General features: G+C 36.3%; 1 protein-coding gene across 1 annotated transcript in view; it reads left to right on the top strand.

Moving 5' to 3' along the window:
• PRDM5 (PR/SET domain 5) overlaps nucleotides 1-22,800 on the top strand; it is a 97,481-nt gene extending 74,681 nt beyond the window's left edge. The window contains exons 16-17 of the mRNA XM_080373580.1: nucleotides 7,043-7,147; nucleotides 12,624-22,800. Coding sequence (XP_080229706.1) covers nucleotides 7,043-7,147; nucleotides 12,624-12,788 — 270 coding nt within the window. The 3' untranslated portion in view covers nucleotides 12,789-22,800. The remainder of the gene's footprint in view (nucleotides 1-7,042; nucleotides 7,148-12,623) is intronic.
• The last annotated feature ends 294 nt before the right edge of the window (nucleotides 22,801-23,094 follow it).

The raw sequence follows: 23,094 nt of genomic DNA on the forward strand, positions 1-23,094 counted from the left end.
TGTAAAGGTATCCTTAGAAGCTAAGGACTCGAGGCCTGACACAGTATGTGAGAGAGTTAGCCAACCTCGAGTTACTTTTATTTATGTATTTCATGGGACTATGAGTCTTCATAAGTCTGGAAGCTAGGCAATCTCCTGGAGAGGTGTTCTATTCCAGTCAGTGTTTCAACTTGTTGCTGGGACAGTACAAGGAAGTTGTCCTTGTCCAGGTCCTGAGTTAAACAGGCTTTCCAAGGTACACATTTGGAAGTTTATGCAAACCCCTCTATTCTTTTTTTTTTAACCCAGAAGAATGTTAAAATGAAGTAATTTTAAAAAAAGAACAATATTGACAACTGTGAAATAATTTCACTTTTTCTGTATTTCCCATGAAATATTTGGGCTTAAAGTTTTTAAAAAGGTCATGTGTTCTAGAAACAGCATACCATGCTATTGCCAAAAATAAAATTAAAAAAATACATTGGGTACTAAATATAGTCTTATGTGTACATGACAGTGTGTACTGAAATCATATGAGGTGTTGATTGAATTTTGAAATTTTTTCAATATTAGATTTTTCTCTGTATTTCCCTGTTGGTGAGACATGAGTGAGTTCCCAAACATCTGTCTGAGGATGATGACTTTGCCAGTGCTGTGGTTTCCTTGCCTGTGGAATCTGTATTTGTATACAGAATATAGAAGTTTTGAATCCCACTGCACCTATATTTTCACACATTTTTTATGTTATGTTGACTGATGATCATCTATTCCTCACAGAGTGAAAATGTATTTTATTTTTTTTTATATTGATAATGTTCTTCTTCCAAGAGCAGAATCAACATTATTGAATTTTCATCCTGGCTGATTAAATAAGCCCCTTTCACTAAATCTTAGGGGCAGAAATTACTTCAGTGGTTTTAAAAAAACAAAGAAACAAAAACTTTACAGATTTTAGGTAGCAAATAGGCAGAAATACTGTGGAAAATGGGAAATTAATGATATAGTAAAGTCCAACCAATTGCATATACTGAGTTTTTTAAGAAATATACCTTTTATTCTTCTGGCAGGCATTGCAGTGAAGATGCGTGGTTTTATTTTCATTACAATTTTTATTGCAAGAATTTCAGATTTTTTTTCCAAACACCCAAAATGGAATTTACTTTTATTAAAAATGACTGATGCTATTGTTAGAAAAGTGACTTTTGTTAAAATTTGCCAACATCCTTTCACAACTGTTTCAACAGGAAATTTTCTGTGCCTGCCTTAGTTATTGGAAATATTTTTTAAAGGATTTTACTTCTCAACTGAGGAAATGTGTACTTTTAAAGTGATTGTTTATTGAATTTTAATAATTATAAAATTCAAATCTCACCTCTGTAGAGCTGTGTATTCTCATCAGCCTTTGTTTCCCTGTGTCAATATTACTTTAGTAATTAAATGCAAGTCTGATAGTTCAGGTAGGCCTCTTGTCTGTGGGTGAGCCACTTGCTGCAACTTCCAGAAACCTTCCAATTACTAAGAGACCATCTTGTTAGTTATTGCACATTTTTCACAAATACAAAACTGGACTCCATTAATTCACACCATCTGTGATCTTAAGTGACTCAGCCTCTCTTCTCAATGGGGGATGTGTTGCTAGTGGTGATGACCTAGCAGAAAGTATTGCTGATGGGTTTTTTTGACATTAATCAGCTTAGTCTTGTTTAGTTACATTTCAGCCCTAAAAAAAAAAAAAAAATCAGCTACCTAAGCCACCCTTGTTTCAGTAGATGTTTTACTGTCTTTCGTACTGTATAGTACCTCTATTCCCAGCCCTTCAGGTAAGATGAAAACTGGTCTTTTAATAAGAACTGAGCAATATATTGCATGTCAGCACTTCATTGATAGTGAAACTACCCATCATTCTTCTTAAATGTAGAAAACAACTGTACTTGGACACTGGGATTTGCTGAGGCTTAAAGGTCTGTTACCACAGCTGCTGTCTAACAGGTTTTCTTGTTAAAGATCTACTTGCTTGGCCTGACCCTCAGCATGGTCCGACACTATCTGTGGGCAGTTTCTAGACCAAGCAGAAAGATCTAACTGATTCTCTAGGACTTCTGTTACTTGTTCATCACTGTTCTGCTGAAGTTTTGGTAGAAGTTTGCTGTTAGCAGGGCTGCAAAGTGGGTTGTGGGTTGCTTGGGGGTATGCATCATGAACCCTGTGTTAGGTTGCCTCTTGCAGGACTCTTCTCCCGGCCTCTCATGCTTTTCAGGCTGTTGTAGCCCTGAACCTTCACTTCACATTCAGGTGGGGTTTTTTAAAGGATGATACCTGTGCTGTCACCATCTTTGATACATGCCATGTACAGCTGGCTAAAGAGCTCCTGAGTGTAGTTGGGAGGGACACATCAACATTAAGTAATAATTGAAAAAAGTGTTACTGGCATTAGGATAAGTTTTAAAACACACAAAGCACAAGGATTTCAGGTTGAAACTTTTTCAGGCTTACTCAGGTTTTACCAAGAATCTTCATGTATGCACTGGGCCATACTGTTCATTTTTCCAAAATGCGTTGTGTTTATCTCCAGCTTTGTCTGTTACACAGATTGCAATTTTGTATGTCTCCAGAGGAAAAAAAAAAGGATATTTTTTCGTCCTGTACTATTGCTGTTTTTTGTGTCTGGCAATTTTTACACTCATGTCACAAGTATAAATGTTTACAAGTAATATAAGATCTGATAGGGTTTTCCTTGTTTCTCTGAACGTTTGGTTTTCAGCATGTAGAAAATGCAGTCCCAGGAAGCTGATAGTTCTGTGAAACTTATTGTGGTCAGTATGTCTTACCCTGAGATGCTAGTAATTCTAATGTGTGTTTAGATATATGAACATGATCTACAAGAAGAAACATGCAATATGTGAAATTCTGAAGTAAATCTGCTGAATTCAGGATATAAAAAAGTGAGCATAAGAGAGATTATATCCTAGATAGCTCTGGGATTTTAAGTATGCTCTTACAGGTCAATTAAAACCTAAGTGTTAAAAAGGATTATTGAGTAACATTTCTGTAGTCAATAAGTTAACTTTCTGAGTAGTACAAGTGTGTAATCATTGTAGTAAATTAACGTAACCAAAAAAGTAAAGAATAATGGGGTAAGAACGAGTGTGGGTTCAGCCCAGTTTAAACTTGCTTCTGCCACCTTGGAAAGAGTTACTAGAACTGTTCTTAACTCTTATTTATTTGAATCTTGAACTATGATTATTTTGGATATATTAGTGTCTAGCTTATGTTTTTCTTGCTGTTGAGCTCTTGTAATAGTTTTAATTTCAGATCTAAAAAGTTATTTGGAGATACTCCTACCAAAGTACTTTGTTTTAACTGTGTAATTAATTTTACCAGGCTTACAGAAAAAAACATATGCACTAATGCTAAACTAATCTTAATATATAATTTTAATATAAGTTATTTATATTTCTCAAGGGAGAATACAGTCAACTACAGCAGCAGTTAGCAGTTCAAATATTGTGCATTTAAGTATTTCCATCTGCTGTGGTTGCACGATACTCTGTACACATTCTGCCAATCTGTTAAAGGTGGCGTCAAATGGCCTTGAGAATTGGTTGTGTTCTGATGTCTTTCTAATGCAAAGCACACTTTGCATAGAATCCAAGGTAGTTGTTTGGTTCAGCTATCCACAGACAGATGAAGTGTATTATAGTTGCTGTTTTACTTGTCATAATTGTTAAAATATTGAAATCCTCCCAGTTTTAAAGTAATGAATAGAAAATTATCAGAGATGAAAGCTTCTAAGTTAGCATACCAGTCTTACAGCAAAGCACCTTCCAGAATACCACGTCCCATTTGGGCTCTCCTTGGCCTTTCTTTGTTTAGAGTAGTATGGTTATAAATCCTTATCTACATATTTCTATTTATACCTGGTATACTTAATGTAATATTAAATCACTGCTGTATCAGCTACATCCTGTCTCTCACTGTCTCTGCTCCCTTCCTCATTTCTATCAGCAATAAGAGAAAACACATGTAATCCTTTGGCTTTGCTGCTACCATAGTCATGGCCTGACAGATGCTTTTTGAATAGAGGGTAGATTTATAGTACAAGCAGTTGATAACTCCTCTGAAGTCAGGCTTATATGATCTTCCCAATGACCTCCTGTTTTGTTGACAGTTAGCAGATTTTTCCCTTTGCTTGATGTTTTAGATTTGTCCAACTTGCTTCTAATCTCATCATTGGTCCTTATTGTCCTTTTGTGGTGGCTTTAACTTTCTTTCAGACTTATTACTGAGGGTTTTATCTATTATTTTTCTGTTCACATTTAGAGCAGTGATGCTTATGCCAAGCCAACATCATCTTTTCCGTGTTACAGTTGTTGTCTTCTCCAAGTATTGTGAAATGGAAATTTGATATGACAGGAAGGAGGGGGAGAGAAAAGGAAAAGCACAGAATGTTTTGTTTTGAAGAAATTAGGCTCTGAGAATGACGTCTTCTTTTAAACTGACAAAAAAGTCTTTTTCTCTGGAGAGAAATGTAGGGCCAAGTTTTGCTCTGGACAGCACTACGGATTTTGCTGGAATGGACACAGACGTGAATGAAGGGCAACATAGCTTAGAGGAGGAGGGGCTGGTGTGAATCAGAGTTGTGTCTGCTGAAGTCACTGGAATATACGTATGTAAGGAATCTAAAATTAGATCAAAGACGACTTTGGTGTTTTTCATGCACTACATATGTGAATTTGACTACAAATGCCAAGGGGATGGTTAGATACACATTTCTTTGCCATAGAGAATAATAGCCAAACATAACCTTAGGGGAAGATATTACAGCCCAGGTTTGTGACTTCAGCTTCCTAGAGTTTATAATGCCTCTTTCTTCTAATTGGAATCCTGAAGTCCATTTAAGTTTGAGATGAATAAGGTAACCGTGATCAAGTGAACTCTTCAGATACCTCAAGATGATAAAAAGAGCAAGTACACCTGGTACAGTTTGCAATAACGAATGTTTTCCTAGGTGTGTAAGATGTACACATATACTTTAATTTACACTTTCTGTGGAACAGCCTTCACAGAGAAAGGCTGTTTTCGGACAACTCACAGAAAATGTGGTTTATGTTAACCAGAAAGCAAAACCAATTGAGGGAGTGATCAGAAACCTGCTTTTCACATGGCTGCTTCATACAGTTCCTTAAAATTTACAGACCTGCTCCATGAAGTCCTTAGCCAGTTGAGCGAAACTCCCTGTGACATGAAGTTTTTGGTCTAGATGATGATTTTTTCTTTAAGGTCAGCTCAGATTTTTTAGGTTTTTTTTTGTTTTATTCTATACTGAAGAATCATGGAGATTACAAAATTAAGATGAGATGGAAAAACACAAAGATGATAAACATGTGTAAGGAGAATCTTGCACAGAAAAGCTCATTTGTGGCTTCCCTTTAGGCCAGTTTGATTATATGCAGCTGGGAACCATGTACTCAGCCTGTGTCAGCAGGAAGATTTGTCTTGTATCATAATGAAATTTATTTCTCATGATTTACTCATATCTGAAAGCAAAATTGCTGGAGAAATGCTTTACCCTATGTACGCAGCTAATGACCTGATTTTGGTGAGCTAGAGGATTCCTGCCACTACAAGTTGAGACATTTCTGTCTATGACACTGCCTTAACCCAGTCTTCACACCCACTGAGATCTCTGGACCTGCAAAGAGCTGCCCTAAAGAGAGAGCGAGCTTGGGGCAGACCCAGAACAACACTGATTTATAACCCATTGTATTATGTATATGTGTACAGTTTATGCTGTGTACCTGGCAGGATTCAGCAATACATGGAGACCTCATTGTCCCCTACATACTGAGAGTAGGAATTCAATAACCAGAGAATTTCTTCCCACTGTACTTCGACACCTAAGCTGAGTTGTTCCTTCTTACTTATCCTTGGATCCCACGTTATCTCCCAAAAGTCCGTTAAGGTTACTGCCTATTATTTGTTAGTTCATAGACTTAGCATTTTTATTGCCTATAGATTTTCAGTCTTTAATTTAGTAAAAAATGTTTACTTTGTCATCTAAAATAGCCATCTTTAGTGTGTTGGTTTTTTTAGATTGAATTTAGAATTTTAGAATGAAGAAACATTAGAAACATTTTAGAATGAAGCAATACAGAATTTGAGACCACAGAAGAAAGTAAAATGAGAGTTGAAAGAAGTATAATTGTTCGATTAAAAAATAAAGGTGCCTCTAGAGCATCAAAAATTTAATGAGGCAGTGTGTGATGCCATAATACTACCTTTTACATTTAATTGATTTTTTAAAATGTTGTTTTCCGTACAGTTCTTTTTTAACTTTAGTGGAATAAAGGAGGAATTACACCTTATGTAAGTTCCTATATTAAGGAAGAACTTCAAAGAAGAAAATATATAAGTGGTTTTCCATACATATCTCTGATTTTTTTGTTTGAGGTCAGTCAGCTTGCAACTTTGATAACATAGTGTGTTACAGTAGCTGCTAACCAATAGTTCTAATGAAAATACATATGGCTTCATTGTCATCTGCAATTTTTTTGAGATTCTGCAATGAATATGTGATTAACCTTCTGTCACCACGTTTCAAAGTAAGCTTTTTCTCTACCACAAGCTTTCATTGTACTCTCTGTTCCTCTCCTTACTTCTTCCCTTGCTTGGAAACCTGCTAAGAAACCTGAGGTTTTTATAGACATCTTACTTTTCTTTATGCTTTAAGCTTTTGTGGAGGATAAAGGAAAGCACATTGGAATTTTATGTTTCTGTACCTTTCACATTACGAAAAACAGACTCCTAAAATGGCTGGGTTTGAAAGACTAGAACAGATAATTAATTCATAAGTGGGTGTTGAAGTGGAAACTGTCAGGCCACAGCTTTCCCAGCTTTCACTTAATCATTTAAAAGTAGTTTTCTGTTGTTTTCACTGACTGTAATCCCTTAGAGAGAATATAAAACTTGCACCATCCAGCATGGAATTCCACTCCTTTAATGACTTGGGCTCTGTGTTGACTCACTTTCACTCACTTTTGCTCACTGTTGTCATTTCATACAGGAAAAACCGTACCAATGTTCAGAGTGTAACAAGGCTTTCAGTCAAAAGCGAGGCCTAGATGAGCACATGAGAACCCACACCGGAGAGAAGCCGTTTCAGTGTGATGTGAGTTGATCTATCCCTTTGTCTCCTTGACTTTATTGCAGCAGCAAGACAATTGCAGTGGGACTACGGCCTTGCACCTATTGGCTGCGGCATAAAGTTACACTTCGTATGGTCTTTGATTGCCCAACTAATGAAAGACCATTCAGGGAATTTTATGTACCCTCTTCAGTTGCCAAGAGTGTTGCACACACTTTTATTTGTACTTTTGCATCCTTTAAGAGTAATTTTCACCATTATTAATACAATTTAGATGTTGCAGGTTACAAGTTCATGCTGATTGGGTTCCTGTATAAGTTGTATGGCAGGATAATAGTTGGAGATTAGCTTATACAGGAAAAAGTATCTAATTCATTACATGGAATCTGAATGCTTCTGATGTTTTCAAGTGACACAAATATGAATTCAGAAATCTCTAATATCTGTTTAGTGAAATCTGGTTTGATGTTTTCAACATCTGCTCATAGGTTGTTTTTTTATTGTTCAATGAAGAAATCATGGCTGCTGTATATGCTTGCAGCGCTGAAATGCAGCGTATCATATTACAGTTCATAGATCACTGTCAAGTACCTTTCATTCAGTATACCCCATCCTATATACAACATATCTCACAGTTTTTGGAAGGTAGATGGGGAGGCTGAATGTGCAGAAACTGTTGGAAAAGAATGTCTTTCAGAATGATCAAATGCAAGAATTTAAGTTGTTGCTCAAGGATTTTGAGAAGGGTATCAGAACAGGGTATAGAATTAGTATAAGTGCTTTTGTTTTGTGATACTGGCTCTTGATGAACTAGTCACAAGGGAACTGCCAGCTTTCAGCCTTATCCTAGATGGCTCAGTCAGAACAGTTGTACATTTGTTCACAAATATCTAAACTTAGATGCAAAATTAGAATAAGCATTTAGCAGGAAAGTCTTAAGGGTTTGTTAATCGATCTGGCTTTTAATAAATAATCTGGTGACATTTCACTGACAATAAAATAGTAATTTAATGAAAAATTGCAGCTATGATATTTTGCTGATGTCTACAGGTCAGGAGATTTGCTGTATTGTTTTAGGATAATCTCAGCCTGGCTCTAGATAGTACCTTGAGAATTTCTCTATTTTGAAAACATCATCAATAATTTTTTCAGCTTTCAGATTGCTGTGCTGTTTATCAGCTCTTGGCTACCTTGCAGTGTAAATGCAAATTTTTGCACACTGTGGATCCAGGATCCACTGGTCTTGAATTCACAGTGTGCTTTTCCAGACCAATTTGGGGCAGTGGTTATGTGTATTCTTTTTTCTTTCTTTAATTGAAAGTAGGAGCTGCATGAAAGCATGCTTTCCTGCTTCAATTATACCTTCAGTTTTCCTCATTACTTAGATAAACCGTATTTTCCCAAATCAAAGTATTTCTAGAAACAGCTGTAATCTGTATCTAGTCCTAGTCCTTCTCTGAGAATTTTTATGTACCTTCATTTACCGGAGATATTCTTAATACTTTAAATTACTGCCATGTTTCACCAAAATTATTCTTCATCACTAGCTTTCGTCAGCTGCATATTGCAGAGATTGCTGACTTTTCAGGGTTTGGACATGGTCAGCAGTTGCCTCTACTATTCATTCATACACCCTTCAGTTGCCCAGGTGCCTATGGCAGTCTGCTGCTTCATGCACACTTGGAGAGTGTTGAAAGTTTTGTTTTCAGTAGTTACTCCTTATTTCATCTGGCTTCTGCTTCTGCAGATGCAGGGGACATAGTAAATTTCACCCAGAGCAGACTGTTCCTGTAGAGCTGTCTGGCGTGTTGGATGTTACCAGATGTTTCAGCAGAAGTTACAGGAAAAACAGTAGTGGACAGTTACAGAAAAATGGACCTATGGGAGACGTTTATTGTTGGCTCCCTGATACTAAAGATTGCTTTTTACACTCAAGTATTCTCACCTACAATTTTTTATCTGGCTAAAGATAGCTGTAAATGTTCTCATTATTTTCTTATAATTACTTGACTTGTAATTTATAGCAACAGGATCCAGATATTCTTAACTGTGGAAAGAGATTTTGGCAAGGGGAGTGTGTGTCAGGTTACTGCAATGGAATTTCAATAACTATCTTTTAGTTCTTTCATTAATAGAAAGGGTTAAAAGCTATTCCATTCATTGCTTTCTGTACATGTGCCATTTCCTTCTTAGTCAGCTTCTCTGAAGTCGTTTCTGTTTCCAGAACTTCGCATGACTACTTCCCATGTTCATAATCTTTTTTGTTACCGTTTCCTAGACTTTTTCATTTCCCAATTTCCATTGCATGTCTTAGGAGGTGAAGGCATATATACTATTGACATATCCTTGCTCAGTAAGCTAATTGAAAAGTCCTTAAGTCCAATGCCCAGACCTACTAAGAATCCTTTAAAGGTGAAAAAATGGGCTGTGTTTTCAATGATTACTATATTCATAAATGTAATCATACATGAAGCCACTATGAAAGTTAAGTGTCTTTAAGAGGATGAGGGGTTTGGTCTTATTTCCTGTGTCGCATTAGAAGCAGTCACAGAAACTATTCAGCTCTTTCTTCTAAATAACATATTAACATATGCTGCCAGGATTTTCTTTGTTTCTTAGTACCATTAGCATTTACAAACAAGAACTGCCACCAGTGCCAAAGAACTGAAGAAAGAAAACTTTCAGCAATTGAAATGTGTATTTTATGGACTTAGGAATAGACACTTATTCAAGGCATCTCTCCCCACCCATTATAAATATATATATATATATAAATAATTATCAATAAGGTATTATATACCAATTTTTTTAGACTGCATTTTTGCTTTAAATAGAATTTTCTTCCAGAATCAGAAATAAAAGCCATGTCTCCTCTTCCTCTCTCACTCTTCTTACTCTCTGGCATATGGAGCAGGTATTACAGCACAAGATTGTGCTACACGTAAAAGTAATCCTTGTACCCTGTTGGATGAAGGTGCTAGGGTTTATTTATGTGGCTATTTCTGTGTCTTATCAGTCAACAATAGCATTTTCAGAACTTACTGTTAACAACTGAAAGCTCTCACATCCCACTGGTGACAGTGGAAATTGAATGTTACCATTTTAAGGTGAAAATTGTAATATATTATCACATAGAAAAGTGAAAATAACTGAAATATGGAAATATAATACACTAGAAAAAAACACATTTTGTATTTCTGGTCTCTGAAGACCAGCTTGCTTTTTACTGGAAGGCCAATTGAACTTCAGTTGCCTCAGAGACAACAGATTATTCTTTGGGGGCAGAAAGATCAGGTACTGCCTGTCCTGGTTTCTTTCCAGTACAGTATTTCCCACCACTCTGCTTTTAGTTGACCCTACACTTACTTTCAAATGTCAGTCTTTTCCATCCTCCCTACTCAATCAAAACTTTGATCATTTTGAAGAGATTGATTAGAGTTCAAATCACATTAGCAAGCATGGTTGTAAATCTAAAATGTCAGTCTTGCTTATAAAATTGAAATATGAAGCAAACTCTTCAAATAACCCAACAAAAACAAACCTAAAACTTTTATGCATAAGTACTGCACAAAATGTATCATATCTTTAATAGTCCTGTGCATTCCATGTTCTTTTTGAAGTTAGGTGGTAGAAAATGCTAGAACCTCGAAGGAACAGCAGGACACATTATACTATTTACATAAGCATTATAAATGGAAAAATGTACTTTAAGTCTGTGTCATAAGCTGTTTACTTCAAAAATGGAGATGTGTGTAAGACACACAGAACACATATTTATCTTCTGTGTGTGCATATATACTTGATCGTCTTCCTGTCTTTCAAGAAATATGTTGTGTTTACAAGTATATGATACTTTTAACATGTTGGGGCTTGTGAGCAAGCACGATGGTTATGATTCGATAAATGTTATGAGTTCACTTTGTGTGTTCTGTGGAAGCAGAATAGAAAATGGTACTTGGCAAAAGCAAAATTAAGACCTGATTAAGATGCTGAAAGTGACGTTCACTGTCGCATAACAAAAGGGTGACTGTTGCTTGGGTCTGAAAGAGGTAATTATACATTGAGGGGAAAAAAGTTTGGAGAGTTACAGTTGCTGTATAAAAGTCCTTGGTATTACGTCATGTCATAAATTCAAAAGCGTTCCATTGCAACAGTGCATACAGCGTTCTTGTCTGGGGAAAAATTATTTTGGGTACGAGACTTGCCTCTGGCAATTGGCCTTTTTATGGTCATTTTATGTTTTCGCCTTAATTGGCATAAAATACATGTACTGCAGGTCAAGATTATCTACTTGGATAGTCAGCTTCATTAGTCTGTCTTGGTTTCGAAAAGAATCAGTAATCATTCCGCATTTTCATTAGTAGTTTGATACCAATATGAGTTTAAAACTTCATTTTCCTAAAGAGGGATTGTGCTGGGTTCCCTGAGTTTCCTCTGCACAGAAGACACTTTTGTCTGGAATGAACCTGGAATTCTAAGATTGCAAACCTATGTATGTTCATTCTTACTGAATTATAAGACTCTTGCCTATTTCCTTTGTCAAATCAGGAGCATGCTTTCTGTACTTTTTCCCCCCCTTGGGAAATTCATGCATACGGTATGTACCTGAATGGAAGATGAATGTGACATTATGACTGTGTGATTTCAATTGACTTGATGGCTTGCCTACAGATTCTTAACTTTTCATTCTAAAATCTCTTTGCTGAACTTGTTCTTAACCTTTCATTTTGACTTCAGCACAGGAATTTTTATAGGAATTGATAGATTTAGTATGGCAGAGTCCCTCATCCCTCTATCCGTTTATTCAAATGGCAGAATGAACCTGGTGCCTTGGAGCATAGTGGAAGAAGGGAAGCAGCACACCAGATAATAAAGCAACGGAGTTGCACCTTCATTTGCTGGATACCTTCTGTTTTCTTGGCCAGGCAGAGGAAAACTGGAACAATGAGGTTTCTTCTATAATAATTATTAACCTTTCTTGAAGTTTACAGAGCCTCTTTTCTTACTCTTCCCTCCTTGTAACTGAGCAGTTTGAACTAATTTTTTTTAGGAACCCACAGATGTCATTCTGGAGGTCAGGAAAGAAATATTTGAATTGAATATGAATTGACAGAGGCTTGTGATGTTTTGTCATAATTTTTGCTGCAACCCAGATAGACCAACAGGTTTATTAAAAAACTGTAACCAAACAGAATGTAACACCTCAGTGTGGCAGTATTTTGAAGACTGAGTCTTTTCTCCTCTTTTTTTAATTATTTTTTTATTTTACTCCCCCTCCCCATGCCTGTGGTACCATTGTTAATGTACAACTTTGAAAGGTACCAGTCAAGTAATAATCTTTAAGGTGTTCTCTGAAGGAGTTATTCTTCCAAAGACCAACTCATGTATGAACTACTGCAGGTATATGTGACTGTGGCCTCAGTGATGTAACATAGGGAGCATTATACATGCTTGAAGTTTTAAGACTTCTTTTGTCTTTGTCTTGTCTTCGCTGCCTTAGGTTTGTGATCTGTCCTTCAGCCTAAAGAAAATGCTGATCCGACATAAGCTGACTCACAACCCTAATCGACCAATGGCAGAATGCCAGCTTTGCCACAAGAAGTTTACAAGAAATGACTACCTCAAAGTGCACATGGAAAATGTCCATGGTGAAACTGACAGCTAATTACCGCCTGTGTGAGAAGAATGAATCTCATGTTCGAAAGTACTCCATTTGTATGTGTACAAACTCCAGACTTCTCACCTGACTAGTAAGCATAGTCAGGAGAAACAACTGTAATATGTTCACATGTTATTTTCTCCACTTTTTAAAATATACTAGTAGGATAAAAACCTAAGGAAGGTATTCACCTGAAGTAAAACATAGATTGAAAATAAAAAGTTGAAGATAAAAGAACTTTGGGAAAATTTTATCCTTGTTTAAAAAAAAAAAAAAGACAAAAAAAGAAAGCGTTAAACAAAGTTCACCTTCTCAATTAGAGCCTGAAGAAACTTAGATATTGGTTGCATTACTTGGAAATCCTGGACATTTGGAACTAAACCCTTGGCTGTCTGCAACTGTATTTCTGTATCTAAGCTTAAAGACTCCATTAAAATTCTTTAATTTGAAACCACACATAATTTGTCATTCTAATTGACTGCTGATTGCATCCAGGCATATTTTATTTAGATCTTAATTCTGCATTTTGTTGTAACATGATTTTTGTCTCATTTTATTTACAGCTTTCTCATTACTAGATGCAACTCATTAACTTGAATTGGTTCTTGAGATGCCAAAATGTGTGGGTACAGAAACTGTGGAAATCTATCACGTGAAGTATTACTGTATGAGCATTGAGGAGGATGTATTTCTTCTGGTTACGTGAAACAAGACTGAAGTGAAAACTTTGAGCAATTTAGTTTAAGTACTGTATTCATACTCATTGTTGTGACTGGCAAGGCAAGTGGAAAGACGTCTTAACAGAGTGGCTTGAGCAGCTACAGTTGCCTAGTTAACATGTATTTGATTTCTTGGTGAACAGCTGCTTCTCAGAGTGTTTCTTCCTGCTGAATCAGATGCTCTGGATTTTTTCATCCCACTTAACTACCTTTGTTTTCTTAATTCTGTTAATGAGCACTGGAAAAAATACTGCTTTACAGCTAAGTAAAAATCAAATTCTACACATTACCAGATTGGGTTGTTTACTGCAGTGAAACTCCTGAAAAGAGTTCCCACAAGGCCCTTTTGTACCACAGCTAGATAGTAAAGAAATTTTTATCTACAAGGACAGTGAAACTAACTTCAGAGAGTGATTGCATGTGAAATTCCTGAGTTAACAGCAGTTAATATTAAGGGTCTGTCATTAGTAAACTGTTAGTATTCATTTTGGACCTGGCAATGTTTTGTAAAATTAACTTGCATTGGGACATTTTGCTTATAGTTTTCATGGGAAAAAATTCAGCTTCTTTCTGAACTGCAGCAGGAAAAATCATGCTGAAATGAACAGCATAATTCTTTATCTCACAGTAGACTCTCAAATCTGTTTATCACACGGTAGATTTTCTAAGAAGAGCAAAAAAGGAATAACAATAGTATTGCTAGCAGTGGAAATAGCTAGCAATAGATGTTGATATATTTAGTCATTAACACTTTCTTCCTTCTCTACTAATAGTTTGGATCCTATTCTTCTGCATGGACATCTGTATGTTACATGTTCAGTTTTGACACCCAGCACTGGATCCCAAGAGTAATCTTTTCCAAAGCTATTACTTTTCTCCAGAAATAAGCAGAAGACACTGTGTTTTTCTCAGAAGCTGAAGACGGCATGCCACTAGTAGGGGTGATTATAATTACAGGGTCTGTGTCAGAGGGTGTTAGTTTTTTATAGTAAGCTTCCTTTTTTGTTATGAAACAGTTTATCTTCAGCCTCCCTTTGCTTCTTGTGGAAGCCTATAACACTCCATGACAACAAAGAAACAAGTTTACAGACATTCTCATTTACAAGGAAGATGTATGCTCAGGTTTACAGGTTCCTTTGCTTAACGAAACCAGGTCAGTTACTGCTAGCAACTCTAATAAGTTGAGCAGGGACCTGTCACTGTTTTCAGCATTGCAGAAAACATTGAAATGATGTCTTCCCATTTATTTCTAGGATCCTTGGCTCAAACTGCATATAACTAGTTAGCTTGAATGAGCTGCCTGAAAGGTCTCTGCAGGCAAAGGGGTAACCTTCAGCTGTATCTGCAGGTTTAAAATTGGAATCCAGTGCCCCTAGGCTGATCTGAGTGGAAAAAAGACTAAAGCATAGTAAGGCACCAGCCATATGGTCTGGACCATAATGCAATTGTATAAAATAGATCACAGGAATTACACTGATGTAAATTCATATGAAGAGGGTCTGGGAGAAGACCTGCATATGGAGAACCCGATTTCATATAATGTTGTTCTGTAATGTATCAGTTCAGTGTGGAACAAGTGACTTAGGTGTTACACTGCTTTGTGACAGAAAGGCATATTGCTACGTGTATATGTTATGTAATTTTGTTAGGTTTTAAACTCTATGGCATTATATAATAATATTTATGCTCTTTTAAATTTTAATATAGAACTTATTTTCCTATAATTATAGTAGTATTTTTTGCAGTATAAGTTTTGAAGGCAAACTGCACAGCTGTGTTTCATGCATTTCGATTATTCAGTAACACGTGAATATCTTACTGCTTTCAGTTTGCCTGTGGAAATGAATACACTTATTTGTTTCTAAATTTTTTACCATTCCTGCAGATTTTGAAGAAGTGTAACCATATTTTTCTTGTTTGTGACAACCACCTATGTGTCAAAGCATACTAAGTTGTCTTCATGCCCTTTTTGTTCCTGAGAGGTAAGTGGAACTTGGGGTCTTTACCAGTTCCATACAAACCATTTGTTCATATAAATCAAATATGTTGTATGTGTGTAAGACAAGTATAATAGGCATTATAAAGTTGAGTAAAAAATACATCTTCTCCTTATTTGGAGAGCTTTTATATATTTGGAGAGCTTATCAGACTAGTATATTTCTAGGTCCAGAGAACTTTAATTTGTTGCTACAGTTATTATAAAAAAATAATATAATTTAAGTATTCAGGTAATTAATCAGTACCATATATTGACATGTCTGATGGTGTTCTAACTCTATGCTAAAACAGAGAAATAGGTTCTGACTTTTTTGACATGACTGGGATGGGACAACATTGCAAAGGTGACTTTGCTTTTTTACATCAATTTAGTCATCAATTTGACAATAATTTAGTCATAGAAAAACTGAGATTACAATCTTTTATATTTTTCTTCCTTTATATTTTTCCTTCTTCCATTTGGTCAATGCAAACTAAGGCACAGAGAACAGCAGAAGGAAAAAAGCCCCCAGAAGTTCAAAAATGAAGATTTTCTAAGCAGTTTTTGAGGGACAATGCTATTAAAAAAAGGATAATGTGGTATATTTTACATATTTTGCATGGAGTTTTTGCCAGAGATCTTTGCTGCAAAGTTGTGTTACATGGTTAGGATTAATAGCTATATTTGAGAAAAATAGCTAGTTGCTGAAAGTCAGTACATGAAGAGGAGAATGTACTTTTTTTTTAATTATTACTGGACAAATTACAATATATGTATTAAGATTAATCATGCTGTATGTAATCAATAGCAGCAGTTAATACGTAAAGCTTTGATCTTATTAATGGCTTCAATAGAACAAGAGAGAGACAAGATTAGTGTGCAAATGGGAGACCTTCATGGGAAACACAAGAAGTAGGTGCAGGACGTTGAAGCCCAGCTCCAGGTGATGACTCTTTGATCATGGTCTCCAGGAACTTTCCTTCTGTGTTAAAGTGGCTGCAGGTCTGCCTCATCTCCTACAGAGCCAGCACCTGGCTCAGCAGCTGCAGGTGTTTCCACGAAAAGAACTGCCCTGTTCTTTCCATGAGGTGCTTGAATTTCTTGCAGTTGGAGGTAATGTTATGCAGATCACTGAATTCATGGTGGTGAACTGTATAATTGAGTTCATATGCAATGCAGACTTACATAATGCAATATACTTGTATTTGGTTATAGCTTTCTTAAAGAAAACCAAACAACAACAAAGAAACACAACTTGAAAGGAAAAAAACAAAACTAGAAACTCTTCTCCTTTGAGTAAAAATTTCCACTGACAGTCTCCCACTTGGTAAGACAGGGAACATTCCTGTCAGCTGATTTTGAGAAATGAGAAAGTGAAACCTGTTAGTTAAAAGGTAATTGTTAATTTTGTAGTGTGTGTGTTTGTTTTGCTTTACTGTACTGTCCACTACGGCAAATTGACAAAATTAATCATTAGTTAAAATACTGACTTTTCCATAGTCAGTCGTGCGGTGGAGAATAACATGAAAAGCTGGAGATATTCCTGAAATAACATGTAGTTGCTACAATTTTAGAAGGCTGTGATTTCCACCCCACCCCACCCCCCCCCCTTACATTGTATAGTTTTTTGCAGATCATAACATTGAATTTGTTCTCTTTATTTTTCAATTACAGTTGACCCCTCTTGGAGAGATCTCAGTCTCTCGTGTTAGGAACAGCAGCAGTCTTGCTAGTTCCTTCTGCTTTCCATTCTGATCAGATGTGTGGCCAAAAGCTGATACAAAACATTAATATGATAAATACCCTTCACACTTCTAATGTTATAATTTTGTTTTGTCTATAAGATTGCGAAGCATTTGATGCATCCTTTAGTTTACACTAGCAAGTCCTAATTAGAAATGAGACAAAGACAGAAACAGTGTAAGTTAACATGCATGCCAGGCATTTTATGTCATCGTATTTGAATGTACAGACATACTGTAGTTGAAGGAATTTGTATGTTCTGTGAGTTAATTTGTGGTGTTATAAGAACATGTTTCTGGTCTGTGTTTTAAATCACAACCTTTAACGTGTGTCACTGTCTACTAATACCATTATTTTTCAAAGACCTAATAGTTTATTTTATTTTTTCAGTTTAAAAGAAGTAGCATGATAGTCCCTCTAAAGCTTCACTTTTAGAGGTGGAGGATCTCAGTGTGCTGTTGTCAGTGTATGATCAGGTTATAATAAAACTTTTTAAGTTCAGTTACATACTCATTGCACAGAAGTATAGGGATTCTCTTTACAGTGAGATTTGAAATCTGCCTGATTTTTTTTAGGCTAGAGTTAGCTCAAAATATGATAGCAATTACAGCTGTAAAGCTATATTCTGGAACATGTTTGAATTCTGACAGCTTGTTTTTGTCTCCTGTATGTGTTGTGGCACATACAGAAAATGGAGTAATTTAAGGATGTGCAGGAACAGCTGAGAAATTGTCACTGGCAAACACTTTCCTTGACCTGGAAAATTATTTGTTGAACATTTCAACCTGGGACTGCCAGTCTTCATTTTATTAGAAATTATTGGCTATTTTTTCAGTCTATTTTATCTCCCATCCCCGATCCCTTGTAAGGTGTTACTGAATCTGTAATTTCCTGTGAACAAGGGCAGGCAACATACAGGTGAACTTGGTGTTTCCAAAGCATTTGCTGCTATGTTGTGTCACTGTCACTGACCCCTGTTTGTTATGTTCAAGTAGCATGCCTCTTTGAGTGTGCTAAACTCACCTACCTCTTGTGTTACAATAGGAGAATGGTAAGAGGCTGTGTATGATATATGAACTCATCACCCTCCACTGATGAAAGAAATCAGGGGGAAACACCCATGTCACAAGTGGAGGAGAGACTTCATGGCCCATTTCTCTCCATGGACTCCAGCTGAGGTAGGCAAGAAAATATTCTTGGATCTCCATCCCTGCATGTCTCCTGGGTCTGATCGCCTCAGAAAAATCTAGGTAGTAAGATGAACAAACCCAAAGCTACTTAGTGTTTCACTTACCAGTAGAAATGTCCATACTAGTATGTTTTGATGCCCACCTTGAAAGTGGTATCAAGTGCTTGTAGCTTAAACAAAAACAAACACCTTTTGGTTTGACTGTGTGGCAGGAATGGGCAAGAAGTGTGTTATTGAGATGTATGTTCATTTTAAAGTGGAACTTTCACCACTTCTGTTGGAATTTTGGTTAACGCAGTTATTCTGTGCTGATCATGCAATAGTTGGTTGTAACCAGAGTCAACTGAGTCCTGAGAGAGTTTTCACTGCTCTTAGTCCTCTTGTGTCCTGAGTGGAATAGGATTTTAATAAATTACTTAAGCAGTATATCTTAGGAATGTACATGAGATGCATTGTACATACAAACTGAAACTGTTCTAATTCAAGTAAGTTAGATTCTACCACCATTCTACTGTATACAGCTGAAATCTCAGACGAGGTGTTTTTAAAGGATGAAAATGGAACCTCCTGGTCTTAGTCTGTAAGACTTTATAACTACTAACCTGAAGAAAACCTGGAGTTAGGCATTATTCTTAAATTTAAGAGAAGAGTAGTAAGAGTTGCCACCTAGGTTTTTGAAATGGTGTGATCTCACGTTTCACAAACAGGAATGCATGCATATGCATAAATTGTTATATAGGTCAGATATATAAAAGGCAGTCTAGTCTGATAGCATGAGATCACAGTTTTCCAGAGCTCTGAAGCCTGGTTTGTGTGTCTGCTCCTGGAAATCAGTGGGATTTATGTACATTTTGGAATTTGGTTGCGTTCCTAAGATTTTTCTTAACGACGATGTCCTGGTAACCAGGAACTCGGTTCTGTACAAATAGAAGCATAGATGGGAAACATTTGCTCTTTGAGTTAATAGAGTCATGTGAATACAAGTGAGAAGAGAATTGAAACCTTTATCTTCAGAACAAATCATGTTTATCTGAGAAGACATTTTAACAGAACCATGGCTTCTGAGACCTTTTCGCTCTCTGGAACAGCATGAGGTCCAGGCTGGAACGTGTCTGAGGAACTCTGAAGCATTGCAGGTATTCAGTTCCAGGATCTGCTTTTTGACTGTCTTGGAGCAACTGCTATATCTCTGTTTTCTTCTTCATCACTATTTTCTTCCTGATTAGCCTCTGAGCTCCTCAAGACAAAATATTTTTTTTTCTGCTTATATAGCCACTTGCACTTGCCTTTGCTGAGTTACTGTACTGAATGTAGCAGTAATAATAGGGGCATTGCTTGATAATTGCTGACAGGGTAGTAGGACCTCATAGAGAAACGAGTATTTGAGACTGTTTATTTAATGTGGCTGCAAATAACCAGAAAATTTCACAGTTTTAATTTGATATTTCTTTTGTTTAAAAAAACCCATGAGAACAGCAATCAGACAAGACTGTGGCCTTTTTATTAATATGTCATGTTGGTTCTGTGTAAGATTAGTTTCCCATGAGACATAAACATCTCACATCACAAGCAAATACATGGTTAGCTGTGGTGTTCCAGCTGCTGAGCAATATAGTTAACTTAAATAGCTATACTTCAAGTATCATTGATCATGTGTTCATACCCTTTAGCTATAAAATCCCTGAAGTAATGAAAGTGTCTCAGCATGTTTGTACAGTAACTAGCATCAGGTAGATCTAGCAAGTAGTGAACTGTGAGTTCACAGTTTTCTTGTTCCATTTATTGCAGCGTGAAGCAACATGTTTGCTGAATGATAATGGAAGAGAGGTTGTGCTCACTTCTGTTTTTCTTTGAGAAGGGCATTCAGAAAAAAGGAACCATTAGTAAAAGTTGTTTTGGGTTTATGGGTTTGTTTGGTGTTTTGGTTATCCTTCTACAAGGAAAAGATTGTAAGCTTTTAAATCCACAAGTTAATTTCCAGTTTAACAGCTGTTCAAACAAAACTGGGAGAAAGTGCTACAACAGGTAATGTTGCTGCCGGATTAGAGACCTTCACTGCCACATTATCCAGGTTAACTCTTTGGTACTGTGGTAATTTTCTGTGTAGTGCCTCAGACTTTAAAATATTCTTTAACAAACTTAATCTGTCAAATTCAAGGTAGATCATAAATCTACTTGGCAAGCCAAGAGGCACCAGTTATTTCACAAAATGTCATCTTTTTTCTAAATGTTATAAAACATGGAAGTCCATTTGTCTGCATACACTGACTTTTTTAACATAGGTCATTTATACTGTGATAAAACTCAGAAGAATTCATCTCTAAATTATCTTCTGCATCTGTATGCAGTTTGTTCAGTTTCGTAGTAGGTAGACTGGGGATTGAATCTGCTGAGATGAAATAATAAAAGCCTTTTGGGCATGGAAGAAAAACTTTGTCATTACGGATCTCACTTTTACCTTGTTTTCTTTCTTTGTCACTTAGAACTAAATTATTTAAAAATCTGAATAATACTACTAAGGTTGAAAATATCTATTTAATTTTGTATATGTTATTTATTGGAGCTTCCTGTTTCTGAGCAGGGCTACTTGCTACCTTTCCTTTTCATTTTAAGCACAGAGTTTAGTTTATAACTTAATTGCGTCATATGGCACTTATCACTTGTGCAGAGGCCATTTTCTGCTGTTTTGCTTTTACAGAAATAAAAGATTGTTGAATTAGTTATTCTGGGCAAAGCGTGCCGAGGCTTGAGTTTTCATATCCTTTCTTGTGATTTGAGCAACCTTGAGTCATGTAAGAACACCTTCTGTTAAATCTCTTCCTATGCTTTTGTTTTCTAAAGTCACTGTGTGTCTGAGAGAAAATCCTGCAGTTATGTTTAGTGACCTGGCCTAAGAGGCTTTCTCAAATGACTGTAATGGATAGTTTCTTGTGCCTTGAAGGGTAGTTTTGGTAAGCCAAGCAGGTGAGGTTATCCTTTTCTAAACTATCTCCTCACCCAGATCCAAAATATTTGTATGGGATGATAGGGCTGAATGAAGAGCTAGGCTTAGCTCTTCAATATAGAAAAAGACCAAATGATCAGCAAGCCCTCTGTTAGAGCTACAAATGAGGCCAGCTGTACTGACCTGCAAACCAAAGCTTCTGTAAATTCTTCTTCCCACTCCTTTACAGTGCATCAAGGATGGGTAGAAGCAGTGATTTCTCCTCCTTGCTTTAATGCTTTCCATCAGTTAAGAATTCACATGAGGATTGGTGCGGAAAAAAGCTATGAAATTAATGATTTGGGCTTTAGTTTTGTTTGCCTGAATCTAAAAATCAGTCTGTAAAAAGCAGGCTGCCTGTGCCAGCACAAAACTGACATCACTCATCTAATCACTGGAGAGATGGCAAAGGGGATTGCTGTTGGTTGGTGGGTGTTCTCAGTCCGATGGAAAACCTGCTATGCTTGGCATGCAGATTTGATGGTTTCTTTTTAATCTTAAAGAATTGATGGCCCATCAGAAGGAAAATTAAAAAATGTTGGTTTTCCATGGTGTAAGTTAGTGCCTTTGCTTTGTACCAGAATGGTACCTTTCTGTTGTATCTTTTCAGTGACAATATGAATTATCTACCCTTTCAGCTGAGTTTGTCTAATTTTTTTTTTTAAATCAACAAGTATTACAAAGCATCATCCTATTTAGATTTCAGTCAGCTAGCTACCAGCCATGTGATGGCTTACTATGGACGGTGAACAGGGTTCTATTTTCTCAGTCACATTAGTATAAGGACTTCATTATATATATTAGTATATCTTTATCTTTTAGGATTTATGATTTGATTTTTTTTTTAAAGGACTAACAGTAGAAGATGGTATTTTCCCATTCAATAATGTCTCATTCATCAATGATAAAATGCCATCAGTAAGCAGAAAGCTCTTTAGCCAGTAAAACAACCAGTTTCCAGTTAAATGTTACAAGGCAAGATTTTTCCACAAATAGGAAAGTAATAGATTTTAGAGTCCTTCATCCTAATTTTAAATTGTTACTTCTGAGCATAGTACTGATCATTGCATCAAGTTATCAGTAAGGTGTAAGTTTATTGAATCTAAGAAAGCTTAATATGTGTGTTTCCTAGCAGACTACTTTCATAATTGCTAGCAACTTCCCTTGTGACTGTAAAAGCCTAGTCAGTAGTCACTTCTGTAATTGCAAGTTTCCTATGATTAATAATGCTGTTTCATAAATTAGAGTCTGGCAAGGTATGCTGAGGTTACGGGCTACTGTCATGTTCGCAAGGAGGATGTTCATTTTAACCATAGTTCATCTCTCTATCAATAGAGGATAAATACTTAAATGTTTTGCTTCAAAAGATGTTTTCAGAAAGATAAAAATAACTTAGGTAGGCACTCTACTCAAAAAGAATTTAGAGCTACATATTTGCTGTGCACTTAAAATGGCTGTGGCATTTGCCTTTCCTTTTTCTAAATGCAGATCTGGCTGGATGAAGTTTTTACCATCATATTTTTCTGCTCTGTATTCCTCATGCCATATTTTGATAAAACCCAGACAAAAAGACCAGCATTTTCTAGAAACCAAGCAAAATAGATCACAGATGAATCCTTTGGTGTGTGTTCCATTTCAGACATACCTTAGGTGAATCCATAGCTGTCTTAGATTTTGGCAATATATAGTCTGAGAAAATG

This window comes from Falco punctatus (assembly GCF_963210335.1).
Source record: "Falco punctatus genome assembly, chromosome: 1".
Taxonomy (NCBI): domain Eukaryota; kingdom Metazoa; phylum Chordata; class Aves; order Falconiformes; family Falconidae; genus Falco; species Falco punctatus.